The following is a 23,503-nucleotide window of genomic DNA, read 5'->3' as shown; positions in this document are numbered from 1 at the left end:
CACGGTCGAGGGTGTTATGAGTGTAGTAAAAATGCCAGCTCAGTGCTCATTCCTACACACAGACACAGCCCGCCACAAGCCAGGGCTCGCACACATGAAATCAACTCATGTCGATTGTGCATTAAACGTAGTAAATGTGCCCACAAACACTACATTCTGCATGTCTCACGGTTTCTGTAAAAACGAAACCAACGCACATTCAGTCTGCCCAGGCAGATGGTGTATTCAGTGCAGTAAATGTGCCCTCGCCCAGAGCTATGGTCCCTACATGTGTGGGCTATGGTCCCTACGCCCGGTGGGAGTGTTAAACACGATCACGCAGGCTAGAGCCCCGTCTACAAGACGGCTCTATTCCTCAAAATGGTTGGTGTTCTCTAGCTGGTGCACAGCTCGTGGCATATCACCCCCGGACTGTGGAGTGACGGAGGTTCTCTCCTTCCTACAAGAGCTGCTGGATAAGGGCAGGACCCCATCCACGCTCAAGGTTTACGTGGCGGCCATAGCAGCGTTTACTAAACTGGTGCTCGGCCAGTCACTTGGAAGGAATGATTTAGTCATCCGCTTCCTTAAGGGAGCTAAGAGGCTGAATCCTCCTAGACCTCCTTCAGTCCCCGTGTGGGACCTTTCTACGGTTTTGGAAGCCATGAAAGGTGCCCCATTCGAGCCAATCCAAACGATAGATATTAAACACTTGTCTTTCAAGACAGTGTTTCTTCTGGCTCTCGCTTCAGTGAAGCGCATAGGGGACTTACAAGCGCTCTCAGTGAGCGCGACGTGTATGGAATTTGGGCCAAATGACTCGAAAGTCATACTCAAACCAAGGCACGGGTACGTTCCAAAATCCCTCAACACACCGTTTAGGGCACAGGTGATTTCCCTGTTGGCCCTGCCGGTCTCTAATGAAGAGAAGGACGCAAGCTTCCTTTGCCCGGTCAGGGCATTAAGGGCTTATGTGTCTCGCTCGACTGTCTTCAGACAGACGGAGCAGCTCTTTGTTTTGTTCAGCGGACGTTCTAAGGGACTAGCTGCATCAAAACAGAGTCTATCCAGATGGATAGTTGATGCTATAGCGCTGGCTTACACTTCTAAGGGCCTGCAGTGCCCGTTAGGTGTCAGAGCGCACTCCACAAGAGGCATGGCCTCGTCGTGGGCCTGGTCCAGTGGGATTGCCTTGCAAGATATATGTATGGCGGCAGGCTGGGCCTCCCCATCTACATTTATAAGGTTTTATAACCTAGAGGTTCCCGCCTTACAGGCTAAGCTGCTGTCGGTCTAATAAATCAGTATTGTCTGTTCTGATGCTATCGGCTCAGAATACTGAAACTGCTGAGCGCTGCTCGCTGATCGACTGAATAACTCTATGGGAAAGACCCACAATATTCATCAGTTCAGGCCGAGTTTTTCGCCCAGTCTGTATGGAATACTATTAATGTAATTTGCGCCTTATAGGACGCTACTAAATCTGGGAAAAAAATTCTGTTCTAGCCCCTTTTTTCCCGGACTCTCTGTGAGTTCCCTGGTGATCGTGCACTATATGAGCCCCGGGCACCTGCCCTTGGGACTTTGGTGTTGGATCTCAGCATGCACGGCGTTTTACATTGGGTTCCCCTAGCGTAAGATACTTACGCAGTACGAGAGACCTCTCGTAAGAGAACGTACTCGGTTACTAACGTAACCTCGGTTCTCTCTAGAAGAGGGAACGAGTACTGCGTATCTTAGCCGTGCATGCAACACGCTCTGGTTCGCTTCGGCGATGAAAAACCAGATTCTATCAGCCTGTCGAGCTGTATTTATAGGCCTAAGCCACGCCTGTTTCAGCGGGACATGACGCAGTGGGCGCGAAGAGCCCTCATTGGATCTGACGTCACGAGAGGCCTCTCTCGATAGGCTGCTGCAGTTGCCGCAGGTCAGCCAATAGGCACGCGAGCCGTCTTGCCTATGTCTGCATGCTGCCGCAACGCGTTTTACATTATTACAAAATTAAGGATAATTTTTGGCTTCAATATCTCACGGAAAAGAGATTTTCCCCTAGCGTAAGATACTTACGCAGTACTCGTTCCCTCTTCTAGAGAGAACCGAGGTTACGTTAGTAACCGAGTACGTTTTACATAAAATTGTGTTTACAACTTGCTTTCTAAGGTCGATAATCGCGCAACGTTAATTGTACCAGGCACACAGCGCTCATTTTTTAATACACATTCTATGAGAAGCCTAATAATTTGCATAGAAAGGTGGTTAGCACAGAAAACAAATTTGAATGCAAAATGCTATTTTGTACCAGCTTAAACTGGATTGCAGGTGTTTTGTGAATAAAGATTCATGTTTGCACTGAAACACCTTAGCTAAGTGGTGCAACAGTTTAGTGAATTCGCCCCACAATGGTTATGTTCTGCTGAACAATAATGTGGATTTGTGTTTGTGATATGTCAAAACTCAGTCAACAGTTCTGTCCGAAAGTCACAGGATCATTCAGCAGATATTTTAGAAATCCCCATATCTGCAAAAGGAAGACAAAGGAAAGAGAAGAACACCATGGGAAAAGGAAGGGAGACAAAAAAAAAAAAAGAAGCAGATGCATCAGTAAACATCAGAAAACTTTTCCACATTGAAGGTGACCCTATTGTTAAATGCATATGAAGTTTACAAAACTCCGGAAGGCATTGGCCTCCAAACACTCCTCTATCATGAATTAAAAAGAAGGAGTAGAGAAAGAAATATGTGACTCACACTTCCTCTGCCACGGGGGTGTTGTAGCTCTGAAAGAGAGGCTGAACAAAGAGTCCGAGTGTGCCGACGACACACACCAGGATAAAAATCCAGAGGAAGAGCCGGTCGATCACCATGGCTACATACTTCCAGTCCTCAATGATCTGCATGACACATACAAGCAAAAACACATTAATTTCAACTACATATATGCATAGTCATGGGGGGATTAGGGAATTAGGGATGAGCTTAACCCTAAGTGGTTTAATAACGTGTTTTAGCACAATGTTTTCATGCCTGTTGTTTTGTTCCACACTTCAGACGTAGTATGTCTAGGGATGGGAATTGTAAAGAATTAACTTTTTTAATGGTTCCATTAATGATTCTTTTGGTATTTGTAAGGGATAAATATTTCATTAATTAATTTCATTAATAAATATTTATAAACACATTATTGTACAAGGTGTTTACACAGACTTTTTTTAAAAACCATAAATGCTGTCAAACAACTGGCACATTAAACAACAATACTAAAGAAACAAAATGTGATAAAAGATTTCATTCATTAATTATTATTATTATAAACAGCAATAATCAAGAGAATAAATAAAAATGTACAGCAATAATCTGACATTAATTTGATCTCAAACTGATTAATTAGAGGAAGTTATTGAAGTAATATAAGCAGAAGTTACTATTACCTGTGTGACATCATTAACAAAAGTAATAATTAACATTGTTTGAGCAAATGTAGATTAGTTACTGTACTTAAGTATCTTTTTGGCTAATTTGTAGTTTTTAGACTGTAGATATGAACTTTTACTCTCTACTTGACTACATTTTTGAATAAGTAGGCCCTATTATGTACTCTTTACTCCAGTACATTTGTGATGAGTAATGCAATTACTCGTTACATTATGCAAGAAGGCACCTAACTTTTTCTGCAGCAGTTTATTTCTGCTACAAAAGAAGCGATATCACCATCTACAGGGCATTGAAGGTACTATACCGTGTGCGTTTTGCCCTTACTCAGCCAAACTTGTCAACAAGGCTACTTTACGCAAATGTGAGTTCATTAGCTCTTAGTTGTGAATTGCAGGTGTTTCATACATGAGATGCATGGAGATACATGGCTGCAGCTGGTTATGAGGCCGAAACCAGCACATCTAGTGCAAATAGGCTTTGACAATTTCATTTTGACAATTTCATTTTACTTAATGTTTTATTTATTCGATATATTCAAGAAACCTTTTTAAAGGATATTGGTTTAATTATGACCTTTTTAAGCACTCAAACTTAACTGAGACTTGAGTGTTTGTAGACTTTTAAGAGGCTGTTGTGTCAATTGCAATATTGAAATGTTCAGTTTTATTTTCAACTTTAGATAATAAACTCTTACTCAAGTATGTTTTGTAGGTACTCTTTACACCTCTGAGAAAAGTACACCTGGTTGTTCTGTCTAATTAAAATTTGCAAACTACAAGCAATCAATTAATTTAGGGGGCTTTCACACTGGGCACGTTTGCTGTGGTCTGAATACGAGTGTGATAGAAGACAGAAAGCCGGTTAATATATAGGTTTTTTTTCATTAATTTGGTGCTATTCTGCAGAAAACAGTGAATCTGCTGTGTGTGCGTCGCATAACACCGTGTCCTAACCAGACGCGATGCGATAAGATTCCAGCGACAGGCAATTTGCCAGTCCACACCAACCCGATCTCACGGCAATTCGTATGAATTTTTTGAGGTGGCTAATTTGTATGAATTCATACGACCTCACTCGTACTCATATTTTTGCTTAATTGTACATATTTTACGAGTTGCCCAATTCGTATGAATTCGTACGAATGACTCCCTCCCCCCTGACCCCACCCCTAAACCGAACCATCACGTGGGTTTAGACAAATCATACGAATTAGCCACCTTTTAATCACTCGTACGAATTCATATGAATTGGTCGTGAGATAGCGTTGTCCACACCAGATGCTACGCGACTACGAGATGCGTCAAAATCAATCAAAACTCAATCAGAAATCAGCCAATCAGAACAGCATGTGGGTGGGCTCTTGTGGTAAGTGCACAGCACCAGAGTGTAATCTTGACGGCACTCGCAAGAAAATGGATAAGTAGCCTACATAATCAAATTAACAAATATTATACCATTTCAACATTACTTATAAATACATACTGAGTACCTAAAACAATCTTTGTCAAAGAATACACTTGTTTGTTCACAGTTTAAACGTTCCATTTGTTTAATTTCAAGATCTGAGGTGAATTATCCATTGTTGCTTTTACGGCTACAAAGCTGGGAGCACTAAATGATATTCAAAGTCACATTACATGCTTTTAACCTTAAATAAAGCACATAAACAGCAGCCTACCTGAGATTATCATTGCCACAATTTGTGTTTGTTGATCCAGCCGCAACCTCGCAGAAAATAGAAAATAGAATCGTTGCGTGTCGCTGTCGCAACTGGTTAGGACAAAAACTCTGATTAACATGGAAAATATACCGTTTATCGCGTGTCGCGTAGTTAGGAAATGGTGTAAGGACGGCTTCTTTTGAGGAGACAGCTGATTGAACCATTCATTTGCCACTCTGATTAAACTCACTGTGCACGATTACAGTGCACGCTCAAGGTAAATCATCATCACTGTCATCCCCTACATGTGCTTTGTTGAACTAAGGATGTATACAGATAGTCTTAGGTTAGATACTCAGGTGCACTCCTGGGTCCGCAAGACAGCATTCACATAACAAATTTTTCATGCGAACAGTCCCCTGATTCGAACTAAACTGCCAGTGTGAAAGCACCCTCAATAAGTCAATAAATCAATAAACTCAAAACCCTTCTCACCCCTTCATCATCATCCTCAATCTTCATATGTTCAGCAACGAACCTCACACCTTCGATGGCCTCATCCACATCTGGGTCGTGTCTGACTTTAACTCTCTGCCTGAAGCCTGACCCCTCAGGAAGGTCGCCGACCCTCCATGCCCCACACACACGTCCAGGGTCATCACTTAAGAAGAATGAGTCTCCATCCAACTTTATGCCCTTTCCATCAGTGGAAAACGATTTCTGCTGGTGTTTCCTTCTAAACCTCTCCCGTACATTAGACCTTCCCGGTCGTCGCATTAGAAGGAAAGCAGGAAGCTTATGAAGGAACACACGCTTGACCCACGCGGGCATATGGTGAGTTGATGGAGAACGGTGGTGCACGTTGAGCACACACACACTCGTCACAATAGAAAATGTGACCAGCACCATCGTAAACATCAGATACTTCCCTATTAATGGAACAGCCAGTGATGTTGGTGGAACGATCTTCGAAATCAGGAGCAGAAACACAGTAAGAGCCAGAAGAACTGAAATACAAAGTGTCATCTTCTCCCCACAGTCTGAAGGAAGGTAGAAAACCAGAATTGCAAGAGAAGTGATGAGGATGCATGGAATGATGAGGTTAATCGTGTAGAAGAGAGGCTTGCGCCTGATCACAAAGTCGTATGTGACATCCAGGTATGTGAGGTCATTGGGGTCTTCGTTTTTTCTACCAGGGAGCGACACAATATCCCATTCGCCGCTGGGTGTGTAGTCATCACGACTGGCAAAATCAGACGTCAAGACAAGATCGAGTTCTGTGCGGTCGTAGGTCCAGGAACGAAATTTAAGCGTGCAGTTCTGTTGATCAAAGGGGAAGTTACGGACTTCAATCGCACAGGCGCTCTTGTAGATGGCAGGAGGGAGCCAGAAAATGTCACCGGTGTTGGAGACAACTGCATTGCAGTAAAATGATACTTCATACACGCCATCTGCACTGCAAAAGAACAAAATATACATTCTAAATATAGATAAAGTGTATACTGTGTAAAAAGCATTAAGTATGTTACAGTGGCAAAATGCATTCACAGGCAGAGGGATTTTCAAACTTGCTGATGCCAACCATTGCCAAATATGAATATTCCCTTGCGAGGGACCCCCTTCTTAAAAAAAAAACAATGGCAGCAATTTATTTTTATAAATAAAGATCTTTTTATACAGTGTGAAAAATATTTAATCTAAATATTGGTTAATTTCTAAATTAAGTTAATCTTTTAAAAGTTGTACTAAAGCCAAAGCAAATTATTAAAATATTATTCAGAGAATATTTATATGGTATTAAATGTGCTCTAAGCGATGTCACACGTTTTTTAGGCTGAAACATTTTTTGTCACATACAGCAAACATCTCCTCACTATCCGCTAGCTGCCTGTCCCCTGAACACACTGTAAAAAAAACGGTCTCTGTAGATAGCCCAGGCTCCACAAACGGCAACAAAAACAAACTGGCCCAGCCTGGACCACGAAACATAACAAACAGTGTTCCAGCCAATAACCGACAAGAATGATTTGGGGGTGGGGGTTGGGGGGTTAGTGCGTGTGCACATGAAGGGGGGTGTGGGGAGTGGAGGAGAGAGAAGCATGAAGAGGTAAGTTAGCTAGAGGAGAGATGTCCTATACAACGACAACGACTAACCTTAGAATTATATTCGCTTGAATTTTGATATGACCGACAAACACATTTAAGAAATGCGCGTTTATGACTGTTTCAGGAAGCACGGAAGGGAGGGGGAGGGGACAGGATGAGGAGGAAGGAGGGTCGAGCTAGCCTCCGTTTTGTTTGACAATACTTCGAACGTCAACAAGAAGTGACGTCACCCAACATCGCTTAGAGCACCTTTAAGTTGACATATTAAGTTAGCACATGTTTTCATGCCCACTATTAGAGTATTATTTTTTAATTACAGCTGTCAATCCAATAACATTTGTGATGAAACTGTAGTAATATAAATTTTGGTGTGTTAAAAATTATTAAATTAATATCACAATATCACATTTCCCATGCACTTCCTTGCAGCCCCTAGTTTGAAAAACCCATGCATATGAACGTAGAGAACGCCTCCTCGTCACACACAGTTCCTGATTAATATGCATTAATTAACAGATCTTTAATCCAGGATCTCTCTTTTTCTCTGTGTCCTTTGAAAATTATTAGTGTACAGCTTTTTAATTAAAATTAGCATAGAAACACAATGCTTATTTTAGCAAAGGATTACATGAACCAGTGTCTCTTTACATGAGGGAATGCCTCTTAAGCAAATTAGTCTCATCCCACCCAATTTTCCCATTTAAGCAATGAACATGTGCAAGTGCATCCTCCATTTTTATCCACTAAAATGAGTAGAATAGGGGTGTAACCCCGGCATCCTGGCCAAATTTGCCCAGTGGCCTCTGTCCATCATGGCCTCCTAATCATTCCCATATATATATACTAATTGGCTTCATCACTCTGTCTCTTCTCCACCAATAAGCTGGTGTGTGTTGGGCGTTCTGGCGCACTATGGCTGCCGTCGCATCATCCAGGTGGATGCTGCACATTGGTGGTTGTTGAGGAGATTCTCCCTTCTATGTAAAGTGCTTTGAGTGCAGAGAAAAGCGCTATATAAATGTAATGAATTATTATTATTATTAATATTATTCATTCTTTTGATCTTTGTCAAGAGCGAAGATGTGAACGACCTGAAAGAACAGCAACAAGGGAAGGCAACTGCTTTTGCTTTTGGCAACTCTTTAGCATAATTAGCCAGTCTCTTGGAACAGTGACAGCTTGCTTGTTGTATTGAGTTTGTCACTAAACAGTGACTGCATCAAAGCGTCAAAACATCCCAAAAGTTTACACGCCTTAAGGCTGGGAACAACTGTGAACACACAGAGGTACTAATAACTCTTTCCAAATCTACTACTCCAAGCTATTACTAATCAAACATCAATTCATCAGATGTTGTGATATGCATTAGAGAAATGACTATTACAATATATAACTATACTGAATGTAAGTATATACAGTATATCAGTGCTTAGCAATGAGAATGGTCCACATCGTATGAGAACGTTTTCCAGCAAAAGTGCTTTAATTGTGTAGTTATTTTATAATTTTCAGCATGCATATTTTTCATTGTAAAGAAAATAATATATAAATAATTATTTAAATTTATATTTTATATATAATTATATATAATTTATAATAATATCAATATTTATATATAAATATAAATAAAATCAACCGCAACAAACATCTTCTGAACTAGTTATCCAACAGAAAGAATCCTTAATGTTGTGCTCATACTATTGTTCAAAAAGTTTGGGGTCAGTAAGATTTTTTTTCTCTTTATTGAGCAAGGATGCATTACATTAAATTGATCAAAAGTGACAGTAAAGACTTTTACATTGTTACTATATATATATATATATATATATATATATATATATATTTCAAATAAATGCTGTTCTTTTGAACTTTCTTTTCATCAAAGAAACCTGAAAACAAAAATTCATTATGGTTTCCACAAATATATTAAGCAGCACAACTGTTTTCAACATTGATTATACTAAGAGCAGCAACTCAGCATATTAGAATGATTTCTGAAGGACCATGTGACACTGAAGAATGGAGTAACGGCTACTGAAAATTCAGCTTTGTCATCACAGGGATAAATTACATTTTAAAATATATTAAATACAGTCCATTTCAAATGTAATAATATTTCACAATTTTACTTTTTTGAACTATTTTTAACTAATATTATTATTTTACTGTATTTATAATGCAGCCTTGGTGAGCATAAGAGACTTTCAAAAACATTAAATAATCTTATCGGCCCCAAACGTTTGAATGGAAATCCATATATACAGTACACAGTATGCTACTGGTCACAGTTATGGCATACTTGTTATAGAGTACTATATCAGGGAGCCAGATGTGCTGCGATGGTATTCGTAGTTTTTTGATGCCATCGTATTCATTTGGATCCCACACCAGTCTGTAGTCATTCCACTCCTACAAAAAAAGTAGAATGTGGTTGAAAATGCTGTTGAAAAAAATGCTAAATGCATTCACTCGGTTAAACAGGATTTTCCATCATGCAACAGAAATGACCTAAAAGTGAACTACAATTTAATTTCAACTCAAATCTGCTACGTGCTGTGTTTGCACTCATGTATGGGACAGCTCATTTGACTGTGTTTTATAACACTGTCCCGATGAGTGCACAGGCATAGAGAGTGAGCTTACCTGCGTCAGCCACACATTCGTTGTCATGATTTGTTCCCTCTCATTCTGTAAAAAGAACAGAACATTGAATGTGTTTGTATTAGAGCGTTCACCTTCATACAGTTGACTGATGACAAACATGATGCAGGGCAACAGCTCACTGCTTGATGTAGCCTACACTATTTAATGCAGTTAAAATGGCCTTAAAATTCAAGATATTGGGGCAACCCCTGTATACGTTTTTGTCTCATATTTATATAAAATTATATAGTTAAGCAGTATCACATGACATGATTAACAAGTATCACACACTGTCTTTGCCCCGAATAGCATGTGCAAATGTGATACTGATTTAATACAACATTTAATAAATTAGAAGTTAATATTGTGTTATATTTTAGACACAATATAGTCTGTTTTTGCTAAATTTTGCAAATGAAAATACCTATAAATTACAGCAGAACTGTTGTGCGTCTTTGAGCAACACACAGTGGTGTTTCATTACTGAATGAATCTGTGTTTTCAACGAATCAGGTGAACCAATGATTCAATGGCCCATTCATAAAGACAGCCATTTATGAACGAATCAAATGAATGAATGACTCAATGACTTATTCATTTAGGCATTTACCAACACCTACTGGCAGTTTTAGTTTCTTATTAAGGGTATCATTTCATAAATAAATAAAAATTCATATTAATCAATTAATTATTTAATATTATCCCTATTGATAAAAAATAAAGGGACCTCATCATCACCCTAATTACTACCACTACTAAAGCACACACTTCACCACAGTTCACTGTCTCGTTTGTATGAAAAGGGACTACTTACCTTACCTAACCTTACCTTACCTCTCCAGCGATCTATCTCCAACCTCTACTCCAGCGCCATTCTCCAGCGTCTTGTCTCCATTCTCCTCCGTGTGATTCTCCTAGTGTTTCGTCCTTCCTCTGTGTCCCTAAAGTCTCCAGCGATCCTGCATTCCATCATTCCACGCCTTCATTGACCCATCAACATTCCTGTAAGAAGATACATTCCATTCACTGCCAGCATCCCACTCTCCGATTCATCATTGCACTTCTTACTCACCTGCTTCCACCCGCTTAGTTGTTGTCCAAATAAACTTCATGTTTGCTTAATCTCTGTCTTGTGAGTCTGATTCTGTAACAGAAGACAACATCATGAGCTCACCGGAACCGCTCCAAGACCATCCTGATCCCATCACACCAGCCGTCACCACCGCATCAGTCACCACTTCTGTCATCATCAGTGCCCTACTCTGGCGGAAGATTGCAACAGATTTCTCCTGCAATGTTCGTTGACCCTGGACTGGGCTAACGACTGGGCTAAGATCGCGTTCATCATTTCCCTTCTGAGGGGGCGAGCACTCCAATGGGCTGATACTCTGGACGCAATCCAACGCAGTAACCCAGTCTCTTAATGATTTCGTCACTCACTTTTGTGAAGTGGGAGATTCATCAATAGGTGAGCAACTTTATCATCTTAGTCATGGGAATCTGTCAATTAATGATTATGTTCTCAAGTTCAGAACCCTCGTGGCCGCCAGTGGCTGGAATGAGCGCTCGCTCCTCACCACCTATCGGCAGGGATTGGATCCCCAAGTGCGGCTGCATCTTGCTGCATAAGACAATGCAATCAGTTTAGAACGTTTCATCCAACTGTCCATCCGTTTCACCACCCGTATGCAGTCGTGTCTTGAAGAACACCAGGGTCAAACACCATCTATCTTCCTCCGCCAGCCAGAGCACCTCAGCACTCCAGAATCAGGCCACGAGCCAATGCAAGTCGACTCTACCGGCTACCGTTTATTGAACGGCAGAGGCGGCTGACCCAGGGGCTCTGCCTATATTGTGGTGCTGGGGGGCATATCATCATCACCGAGGTACTCCCGGTGAATTCCACCTCCATCGAAAGCCCTGTCGAGAAGCAGTCGGTCGACATCCCAAACGGTTATGCCCCCTTCAGCGACGTTTTTTGCCCACAGAGAGCCTCCACACCAGGCATCGGACTGCGCCATCGACCTGATTATGGGTGAGCCAGTGCCCCACGGAAATATCTATTCCCTCTCAGTTCCTAAGCAGAAGGCCATGGAGGATTATGTAGAAGAGGCCCTCCAAAAAGGCTACATCCACCCTTCAATGTCCCTTGCTGCTTCGAGTTTCTTCTTCGTGGCCAAGAAGGACGGAGGCTTGTGGCCCTGTTTTGATTACCATGCCCTCAACAAAATCATCATAAAATTTTTATATCCTCTTCCCCTCGTCCCAGCAGCGCTCGAACACCTCAGCGGAGCCACGGTGTTTACCAAGTTGGACCTCCGCAGCACGTACAACCTCATCCAGATACGTGATGGGGACGAGTGGAAGACCGCCTTCGTGAACCCTACTGGACACTATGAGTATTTGGTTATGCCATGTGATCTAGTAAACGCCCCCTCCGTTTTCCAGGACTTCATGCATGTGGTGCTCTGGGAGTTTCTTCACCGATACGTCCTCATCTACAGTCGAGCCCAGAATTAATCATACCCCTGGTAAATATGATCAAAAATGGCTGTAAAAAATAAATCTGCATCGTTTATCCTTTTGATCTTTCATTAAAAAAAATGGCAAAATCCTAACCTTTCATTGAAGTAAAAGAATTGAAAGTGGGGGGGAAATCACATTATAAAATAAATGTTTTTCTCCAAAACACGTTGGCCACAATTATTCATACCCTTTTATTAAATACCTTTTTGCAATCTCCTTTTGCCAAGATAACAGCTCTGAGTATTCTCCTATAATGCCTGATGAGTTTGGAGAACACCTGACAAGAGATCAGAGACCATTCCTCCATACAGAATCTCTCCAGATCCTTCAGATTTCCAGATCCATGTTGGTGCTGCTACTCTTCAGTTCACCCCACTCATTTTCTATAGGATTCAGGTCAGGGAACTGGGACGGTCATGGCAGAAGCTTCATTTTGTGCTCCCTAACACATTTTTGTTTTGATTTTGATGTTTGTTTTGGACCGTTGTCCTGATGGAAGATCCAACCACGGGCCCGTTATAAGATTTCTAGCAGAAGCCGTCAGGTTTTGATTTTTTATCTGTTGATATTTGATAGAATCCACAATGCCATGTATCTGAATAAGAAGTCCAGGACCTCCAGCAGAAAAATAGGCCCACAACATATAAGATCTAATGGTATATTAAATTGTACACATGGGGTACTTTTTATCCTTGTGTGCACCAAACCTCAAACTTTCATCCTCACCGTGCATTAAGATAATATAGACACACGTCCTCTTCCTGGCAGAATCGTAACATCTTTAGTTGATTGGAACTTCTTAATTATTGCCCTGATGGTCAAAATGGGGATTTTCAATTCTTTAGCTATTTTCTTACAGCCACTTTCTATTTTGTGATGCTCAACAATCTTTTGATGCACATCAGAACTATATTCTTTGGTTTTATTCATTGTGATGGATGATTAAGGGAATTTGGCCTTTGTGCTTCCTCATATTTAAACTCCTGTGAAACAATAAGTCATAGCTGGACAATTTCATGTTCCTAGTCACCCTGGTGTGCTAAAAAAGGTAAATATTAATGGGAATATACTTCAGAGATATTTTATTCATAAAAAATTCTAGGGGTATGAATAATTGTGGCCAACGTGTTTTGGAGAAAAACATTTATTTTATAATGTGATTTCCCCCCCATTTCAATTCTTTTACTTCAGTGAAAGGTTCAATTTTTGCCAATTTTTTAAATGAAAGATCAAAAGGATAAACGATGCAGATTTATTTTTTACAGCCATTGTTGATCATATTTACCAGGGGTATGATTAATTCTGGGCACGACTGTACATAGATGACATCCTCATTTACTCCCGGAGCATGGCTGACCATCGCCATACCGTTGCGGAGGCCCTGAAACGCCTGAGGGAATTACATCTCTTCCTCAAAACCGAAAAGTGTTCCTTCCACCAACCCTCAGTGCAGTTCCTTGGCTATAACATCAGTGACAAAGGAATCCAGATGGTCGAGGGGAAGGTGGAAGACATCCAGAGCTGGCCCACACCATTAACCATTAAATAACTCCAACGCTTCCTTGGCTTTGCAAACTTTTACAGACGATTCATCTTAGGCTACAGTTCCATCACCAGCCTACTCACCAGTCTCCTGCAGAACAAGCCCAAGTCTCTATCCTGGTCACCAGCTGCCAACGAAGACTTCCAACGACTGAAAAAGACATTCCCCAGCGCACCGCTCCTCATCCATCCAGACCCAGAGCAAACTTTTGTCGTGGAAGTGCTTTCTCAGCAGCAGGGGACACCAGCCAAACTCTATCAATGCGCCTTCTACTCCAAAAAACCCCGGCGGAGAGGAACTACGATGTAAGCAACCAAGAAATCCTCGCCATCAAACTAGTCCTGGAGGAATGGAGGTATTAGTTGGAGAGTGCTCAACACACCTTCACAATCATCACTGATCATAAGAACCTCAAGTACTTAAAAGAAGCCAAGAGACTCAATCCTCAATCTTGTTCTTTACCCGATTTAATTTCTCCATTTCCTATCTTCCAGGTTCAAAGAATGTGAAGGCTGATGCTCTTTCCCATCTGTATGCTCCAGAAGAGGTCAGCGAAGAACCCGAGCTGATCGTGAGTCCCATCCAGTGGTCTTCAGACTCCATCACCTCCTCCAATGCCTCCAACGTCGCTCCGCCGGGCCGTCCCCTCGGACATCAGTATGTCAACAGAGCACAACGCACACCCCTGATTCACTCTGCACATACATCCTTGGGCATTGGCCACCCAGGGGCCAATAACATCCTCTCGGGGCCAATAACCTCCTCTCGCTTTTGGTGGCCTAACATGGCTAGGGATGTGAGAAGGTTCGTCCAAGGATCCGCAGACTGTGCCATGGCCAAGAGTCCTCACCACCTACCATCTGGCAAGCTTCTACTACTGCCCATTCCCAACCCATTCCCAACTTCATGGCTGACCTCCCACCTTCTGACGGTAACACATGCATCCTGGTGATAATTGACCGATTCTCCAAATCTTGTAGTCTTCTCCTCCTCAAAGGACTACCCACAGCAATTGAAACAGCAGAACTCCTCTTCAATCACGTCTTCAGATACTATCGACTCCCAGAAGACATTGTTTCAGACCGTGGACCGCTGTTTATATCCAGGGTATGGAAAGTGTTCTTCTCTCTCCTAGATGTAACAGTAAGCCTATCGTCCGGGTACCATCCGCAGTCGAACGGGCAGACCGAGAGAAAGATTCAGGAAATTGGTAATTTCCTACGAACCTTCTGCCAGGGCCACCAGAACTCTTGGAACTACTGTTACAGATCTGCCAGACTATGCATTACATTCACTGCCAGCATCCCACTCTCCGATTCATCATTGCACTTCTTACTCACCTGCTTCCAGTTCACCCGCTTAGTTGTTGTCCAAATAAACTTCCTATTTGTTTAATCTCTGTTTTGTGAGTCTGATTCTGTAACAATAGTTCACCCAAAAATGAAAATTCTGTCATCATTTACTCACCCTCAGGTGTTTCAAACCTCTATGACTTTCTTTCTTTTCAGGAACATAAAAGAAGATATTTTCAAGAATGTTGGTAACCAAACTGTTTTGGTTTCCATTGGTTACAATTGACTTCAATTGTATGAACAATAACAAAAATACTGAGACATCTCAAATTAATTTATTTTACTGACCCTAAACTTTTATGTTCAAGCAGATAAAATATTTATTTCTAAAGCTACTTTTTGTAATGTCTATTTGATGCTTTTCTCATTTAACACAATAACTTTAAATTATCTTTTGGGAGCAATTTCTAAGCTGAATGCAAATTTGATGTGATTAATTTGCATTTAACTAGATTAATTAATCGGCACGCACATCATGTAATATAATTACAAATTTTAATCACTTGACAGTCCTAGTTTGTATTCAACAGTGAAAAAGGAACAGAAAATTATTTCTGGCATGACAACTCTCGGAGTGTTTGGCATGGTAATGGGAATGGCAATGTTGAAATGTTTGGTCTTGGCAGAATAGATTTGCTGCGGTGCTGCTTTTATTGCCGCTGCTGCTGCAGAGCAAGTACGGGACTTGCTACTGCCAATTCATAACGACACGCTGCTGTGAGCAAGTAAGACATGCTGCTGCTGCTGCTGCTGTACATGAATTACCCGTAGCAGATCTATACAGGTGGAGCTGGGCAAGGTGGAGGGTTTCTGAAAGCATGCTGCACTGCTAAGGCAAATGCTAACCAAGTGCTGTATTTTAAAGTCCCCGTGAACCGGAAGTTCCAAACGACTTTTCTCCAGTGTTGTGACGTATTTCCAAGTGAAACGGAATATTGAACAGAGGGCAGGGTTTTACTTTAGCGCTCCTCCTCTCCATCTCTGCTCATAGCAGACTAACGGTTTGACGGGAGTGGTTAAGCGTTTTCAACCCAAGCCGTCAAACTAACGTTATCAGAAAAGGAACGCCATTCCAGACCAGAAGTAACTTTTCCGATTTTGATTAAAGATTACCACGGCAAACAATTTTTTTTGTGTGTGTATTAACTTGAACGGAACGGATTAAGCTGTGCACTATAGATAATGATTTGATTGCAAGCAGGTTGAGCTATTGGCCTGTGCCATCTAGAGTTTCATGACATAAATTTGTTTGGATATGATGAGGATATGACACAATCCAGACTCAAACCTGTATCACCCGTGTGAGCACTAACACTGTCATAATCAGACATGAACGTGGCAGGGTTCCAGCGTCCGCATAAAGAGTGGAAGTCAGTCAGAATATATTTGCTGTTTAATATACAGCTGTCTGAAGCACAGAGTTAAACAAATGAGCAGAACAAATTTTGCAGTGGGCGGAGATACAGAATGTAACTGGACAAATATAGAAACAAATTGTTGTGTTGCTTGTCACTTTGTGGCATTATGCCTGGTTAGAGCACAGTGTCAAAGTGAATTTACCTGTCACTCTGAATGTACCTGAAGTCTCTAATGTGTCAAGGGCATTCTTCTGTTGCACCATGGATGTAATGCAATTGTGTGCTTGTGACATGAACATTAAATGCTTTAAACTTTTTAAAGCAAGAACATTTTATAATATTTATTTAAATTTGTAATACATTTTTAATATTTAAATTCATATTTATCTACACTTTTTTTAAGTTGCTCTGGATACTACTGTATGCTAAATGCCTAAAATATTAACTAGATATACACTACCGTTTAAAAGTTTGGAGTCAGTAGTTTTTTGCTCTATTATTTGTGTGTGTGCGTGTGTGTGTGTGTGCGTGTGTGCATGTGTGCGTGTGTGTGTGTGTGTGTGTGTGTGTGTGTGTGTGTGTGAAACACTTACCACACTAATGAGCTGTGCGAGAGAGACTTTGATGCCAATAGTGACCTGCTGACTCTTATTGACCGCAGGCCGGATAAGCTTATTGTAGCGCTCAGGACCAAGCAGAAAATCTACCAGCCTTTCCTCAGCATCAGCAGCAAGAGACACTAACAGACACACACACACACACAAACACACACAGACAGATCCACATGGGGGGAAAAAAAGAAATGTTTGAAGATCAATAAATGGCAAATGGGTCATGTCATGACTAATCAAACTTTCCTTGATCAAAGATTGTAAGACCATTTACTGAAAACAAACAGCAAAAACAGATCATTCTGAAATCCTTGGAACAGTCTGAGCAGCACGTTATTGTGTTAAATTGACTATTTATAAATGACTTTAAATAAACTAAATTATGAATGCTTTGCCAAAAAAATATTGGAAAAATAATTATAAATGGATCACAAACAAAAAAATTGCTGTTCTAGCTTTGAATCTAATGTCTGTTTGCCAAAACCTTTTAAAACTGTATCGTTAAATGTCAGATATTCATCAAAAGACATTAAAGTCACAAAGCAGTGATACATCTCTACATTTTTTTTTTAAATATAGTTCTTGAGTTTTTGAGAATATCATGAAAAGGTCAAAAATGTCTGCTAAGCTGCATGTAATCTGCTTTCACTGCAGAGCAAAAAACAAACATGTCAGAATAATTTTACTATGCATCTTATCCCATCATAACTCATAAGCCCACCAATGCTGTGAAGGGAGTGTGCCAATGACATGGCAAAACAATGACTTGCCAAGACTGTAGCAAAAAAAAAAAAAATACACACACACACACACACAAACACATGCCATTTCCTCCCCACTGCATGTGGGATAAAGGACTCCACTGACTCTACTCCTCCTCCCAAAACAGAACACTGACACACAAACACACACACACCTAGTTCCCGTCATGAATCCAAGATTGTGTCAGACTCGATTGGTATGATCCATTCCACACCAGAAGAGACACACACACACACACACACACACACACACACACACACACACACACACACACACACACACACACACCCACACACACACACACACAGACCTTTGAGCTTTTGAGGCTATGCTGAACCTTAGTCATTTTGGATGGCTTGTCTCCTTAAGCAACATAAAGTCCAGATTCACTTATCAGTTTTGTGTTTGTTTTTTGTGTAACTCAGTCTTCAAGAACGATATTCTCATGCAAAAGCCATTGATGACTCTGGAAGGACAATCAATGAATGAGTATATGTGTGTCTGACCTATTACCTCTAATCTTAGACCCATCTGTGACCAGGCGTTGGGCAATGCGTCAAAAAAACATCTGCAGAAGCATCTGATTCAAAGCCTAATATACATTTTATTTATTCTATTTGTCAGTCTTTCAATGTCTATATGAGCTGCAGTGGATTCAAATGCAGTAATCAGTACCCAAAACCACTTATAAAAATATGAGCATGTTTATAAATAAACAAGACTTCAATATCTTACATTTTACATTACATTTTAGACACAATATTGTCTGTTCCGAACAAAGCCAAGGTAGATACAAACTGTTCCATGTACTATACCATTTGGTCAGTAAGATTTTTTCTAATGAAATTAATACTTTTTATTCATAATATTTTTATTCAGCAGGGATTATATTAAATTTAATAAAAGTGTCAGTAAAGACATTTATAATTACACAAAAGTTTTCTATTTTAAATAAATCTGAACTTTCTATTAATCCGAAAATCCAAAAATGTATCATGGTTTCCACAAAAATATTAAGCTGCACAACCATTTTCAACGAATAATAAACTCTTGTCATCTGATTAAATCTTGGCTAAGTTGAAGTACAGATGAACTAGGATTTCACACTCAGTGCTGCAAAGGAAGGATCCAATTTGCTGCTCCTGCCACTCTTTCTAAAACCGCAGGGCTTTTCCATGTTTTGAGGCCGAGACCTCTCGCACCCAAAGTGAGAATCAGACCAACGAGCCTGGAGGCTAGACGGTCCTTTGTGATGCCACTGCAAATTTAATGAAGCTCATCTGACGTCAAGATAACTAAAGTCTTATTGCTCATAGAAAAGTTCTTTTAAATTTTTTTTTCTTTTTTTTTTCTGTATTCATCAAATAAATGTAGCATTGGTGATCATAAGAGAAAACATTAAAAATCTTACCGCACCCAACATTTTGAATGGTAGTTTAAATACATGTGATATTTTGTTCCTGAATTAATCAGAGTTTTTGAATGAATCATGTTCCTACACTGTAAAAAAATTGCTGTAGTTTTGCAGCTGTTTGCCAGTAACTTACTGTAGATTTAAATGTATGTTATTTACTGGCAACAGTTTGTTCAAAGTTAAATGAACATTAAACATTAACAAGTCTTTATCTTTACAGAATAAAACTATAAAATAACAATCTAATGCAAAGCATTCTGGGAACCAGAAATCTTCATCAACCTTTTTCTGTTTTTTTTCCTTCAGATTTTGGTTCCCAGAATGCTTTGCACGAGGCTGTTATTTTAGTTTTATTCTGTAAAGATAAAGACTTGTTAATGTTTAATGTTCATTTAACTTTGAGCAAACTGTTGCCAGTAAATAACATCAATTTAAATCTACAGTAAGTTACTGGCAAGCAGCTGCCAGTAATACTGTAATTTCTACAGATTTTTTTTACAGTGTATAAAATTCAGCCCATTTCACCAAAAGGCGTAACAATAGCGTAACGCTTAAAAACTGTAGTAAAACAATCTCCACCATCTTCACAGACAAAGGCAAGCAGACTGATACAAACAATGAAAACTCCCAGAGTTGTTGGACTGTACATCAGAACTCTTGGAACGCCACTCAGCAAATCAAATTCAAAGACTGAAACTAAATGCTGTTAATATCGTGTCACCAACTTCTAATAGTGGTAGTGCTTGTTGGGTGCTGATATATTTTTGTATTATTAATTGCTAAGTAATGTAGTGTACTTATTGTGTTTAAGTTGTTTTGCAAAACACTTTTGCTACTATCGAGGTGAGACATGGGTAAGGTTAGGGATATGTTTCATGGTATGGTATAGGTTTAAGGATGTGTTAAGGGATAAGCTCAACAGTGTAATTATAGATGTAATTACAGAAATTAATTACAGCTGCAATTACATGCAGGTATTTTTTTAAATACAGTACAATGTAAAAACATGTATACTAGTGCTGTCAATCGATTTAAAAAGATAACTAATTAATAGCACATTTTTCTGTAATTAATTGTGTTTAGTTGCACATAACATTAAAGTTTTTAATATCATTTTTATATTGTAATACTTTCACATTGAATCTCCAAAATAATGTAGAATGTCATATATTTCCCCACGTCTTGTCTGGACTTTTGTTGAATTTCCTGTCCTAGTGCCATGTTTGTAGTTCATTGTAGTTTTTCATGTTGATTAGGATCCCCAGGTGTTTCTCGTTTCCTCATTACCCTGTTAAGCCTGTTTGCACCTGTGTATATATATAGCCCTTGTGTTTCTATTGTGCTTTGCTTGTTTCATGGTGGATCGTGTTCGTGTTTTGGGTCAGATGTTCCTGTCTATTCATGTGAAGTTTTGTAATTAAAAACGTGCATGCAAGTGGATTCTCTCTCTGTCTCATCTCTCAGCATTCGTAACATAGAAACAACATATACAGTACATTTTAAACAAACATAAAATACAGCATACAGAAAGGCTGCGTAAAAGAGATACATCAACATAAGCAACAACTTGTGAAAGAGATGATAATTAAAGATGAAATGAATCATATAGATGTAATTTACACTATATGTGTGTGTTTGTGGCTATTCGTTGAGCTGTAAATTATGTGAACTGCCTGTGAAGAGGTTGTGTGCTTTTGTCATGCTTGCTCTTGTTAATGGATGTTAGTGGGGGTTAAGTGCTCTCATCCCTCACATTATGGGTCTTCTCCTACAGTATAGTAATAATATTACACAGGCATAACCATAACTACTACACAAACACACACACACAAATATATAGTATGATATTATGGTTACTGTTCTGTACCTTTGCTTTTTGGTTCATATTACATATTCATTTTATCTTATGTTTTATGTTTTGTTTTGTTTTTTCAATGTGCAGATGTAATTGAATGAAGATAGCAAATAAATCCAAATTACATGCTATCTTTATTAAATTATGTATGCACATCGATCTTAATCCTGTATCTTCGGAACTGCTACATATAACAGTAACATATACGGTTGATCATTTGAAAATACAGATGTTGTACATAAATCTTACTGTGGGCACAAACTGTCACAAAGACTTGAACCATCATTTTTTATGTAAAATAAACAGAATGCTTGTTATAAAATTAATCTAAATCCATGCCTCTACAGAACTGCAGTGGAAAAGTCTAAATCTATGGACTCTTTTAAAAGTTTAGTGATGTTTGATTTAATTTAGCCAGGTAAAAAGATAAAACTATTTATTTCTTAATGTATTATTTATTGTACATGTACACTCTACTTTGTGTTATATAACCCATGGGATTCTTTTTTTGTTTTGTTTTTTTAAGCTACTAGAGTTTGGGAAAGGGAATGCTGTGATAACATATCTCTTCATTTTACCTCTATTTTTACTTAATTTACTTCAACTTATATGAAAAGGATCTATGGACATATGGACTACCTAAAAAGTAATCATTTAGCCCAAAAAATGTCTTAACTTCAAAACAATATCTACACATGCAGGTTCTTTAAATGTTTGTATATAATGACACATTTGTCTCTGTGTGTGTGTATGTGTATTTGACAAAATCAAACTCATTCCGTATGTGGTTCAAAGGTTAAATATAAAAAATCCAACCTATATGGTTTTCTTCTTGGGACCAGGGGCCTTCAAGCTCCAAAAATGACAAAAAGCCCTGTTAAAGCATCAAAAGTATACAACTCAAGCACTATATCCAAGGTCTTCTGAAGCAGTGTAAAAAAAACTACTTATCACCTTAAGTTTCAGACACATGGAAACAAAAAGAATAGTATTTGACCTACTTAATGAACAAATAAATAAACTTAATCAACAAGTCTCTCACTATGCACGTGTCTCGCATGAACTCATGCATCCATTAGGAGAGAGAGAGAGGGAGAGAGGGAGAGAGAGAGGAAGAGAGAGGAAGAGAGAGAGAGAGAGAGAGAGAGAGAGAGGAAGAGGAAGAAGAGGAAGGGGGGGAAGAGGAAGGGGAGGAAGGGGGGGAAGAGGAAGGGGAGGAAGGGGGGGAAGGGGGGCACAAAGGATGAAGAAAACCACCTTGTTACCAATGTCTGTAATAAAAAGTATTGCATGCTTAGTTCATGTGCTGTCGTTACTAATATTCTGAATATATAAAGACAAACCATAGCCCTATATAAAAATAAGTGTTATTAAAAAACAAGTAGCCTATGCCATAGCTTCTTACTTGTCACGCACAGCCAAAATAGACAGGGACATAAAAACCACTTTGATGCCATCACGGAGCCCGTTACTCTCTCTCTCTCTTCCTCTCTTTCTCTTCTGTCCCGGGTGAAGGTTCACAGTGATGTCCAGTCCACAGCCACTATCACCCTCCAGAGTCCTCCGTCCTCTCCAGGACAGGTGCTATCGTATGTTTAACGCTATATTCTCTGTGCTCCAGGCTTTGCTCTTCCTCTCTCGGTTTTCAGCAGCCGTCTCCTAATCATCGACAGATGTTTTGCTCGCGTTAATACAATGTATTCCAGTTCGCCGAGAGAAGCGCGAGCCCGTCCACAGACTTCAGTCAGATTACGCGCGCTTACATTTGAAGCACGCTTGAGCCATTCATCAAGTCAGCACGCATGTCTTAACAAGAAAGAAACATCGTTGTTGCATTTGTAAACGTGTTTCCCGAAAACACGAAAATAACCGACAGTAGACACCGGCTCCAACTTTTAAGAGATGAAGAGCAGGAACACAATGATGAGACTGTTCAATCTCCCAGACACGTCTGCCTTTATCCTTTTCTGCTTTTTTAACTCTCAAACTTCGGTACCGTCAATATTTTTATACTATTGTACCAGGCTATTGTGTATTCCTGGCTGAGTGATCTTCGGATGCAGTGCAAGGATCTGTGAGAACAGATACATTCTCATATGGGGCATCGCTCCGGGAGAACCACGTGACGAACCGCGCCGTTTCCCGTTCGAGGTGCAGGAAACGGTTGATAACAGGTAATTTATTAAACAGTTAATATATTAATTTAAAGATTTTCACTTTACCCTATCTATCTATCTATCTATCTATCTATCTATCTATCTA

The 23,503-nt window shown here is 39.8% G+C and overlaps 1 protein-coding gene across 1 annotated transcript; it reads right to left on the bottom strand.

Moving 5' to 3' along the window:
- Positions 1 to 2,114: 2,114 nt before the first annotated feature.
- Positions 2,115 to 23,272, bottom strand: chrnb5a (cholinergic receptor, nicotinic, beta 5a). Its single transcript, XM_084107151.1, has 7 exons — positions 22,647 to 23,272; positions 17,193 to 17,338; positions 9,821 to 9,865; positions 9,477 to 9,586; positions 5,567 to 6,527; positions 2,728 to 2,870; positions 2,115 to 2,497 (listed from the first exon to the last, which is right to left on the bottom strand). Exons 1-7 carry the CDS (start codon positions 22,696 to 22,698, stop codon positions 2,482 to 2,484), a joined length of 1,473 nt encoding a protein of 490 aa, XP_083963277.1. The 5' UTR covers positions 22,699 to 23,272; the 3' UTR covers positions 2,115 to 2,481.
- Between the last annotated feature and the right edge of the window lie 231 nt (positions 23,273 to 23,503).

This window comes from Abramis brama (genome assembly GCF_963993115.1).
Source record: "Abramis brama genome assembly, chromosome: 2".
NCBI classification, from domain to species: domain Eukaryota; kingdom Metazoa; phylum Chordata; class Actinopteri; order Cypriniformes; family Leuciscidae; genus Abramis; species Abramis brama.
Note: the sequence above shows the minus strand (reverse complement) of the source record. Positions and strands in the feature narration are given on the sequence as shown.

What these genes read in the sequence shown, in the direction of transcription:
- chrnb5a (XM_084107151.1), bottom strand. Translation starts at nt 22,698, where the DNA reads ATGGCATCAAAGTGGTTTTTATGTCCCTGTCTATTTTGGCTGTGCGTG. An exon ending in TCGCACAGCTCATTAGTGTG is followed by an intron (nt 9,866 to 17,192) that starts GTAAGTGTTTCA and finishes TTCTTTTTACAG; the next exon opens with AATGAGAGGGAACAAATCAT. An exon ending in GATATAGTACTCTATAACAA is followed by an intron (nt 6,528 to 9,476) that starts GTATGCCATAAC and finishes GTTCTTTTGCAG; the next exon opens with TGCAGATGGCGTGTATGAAG.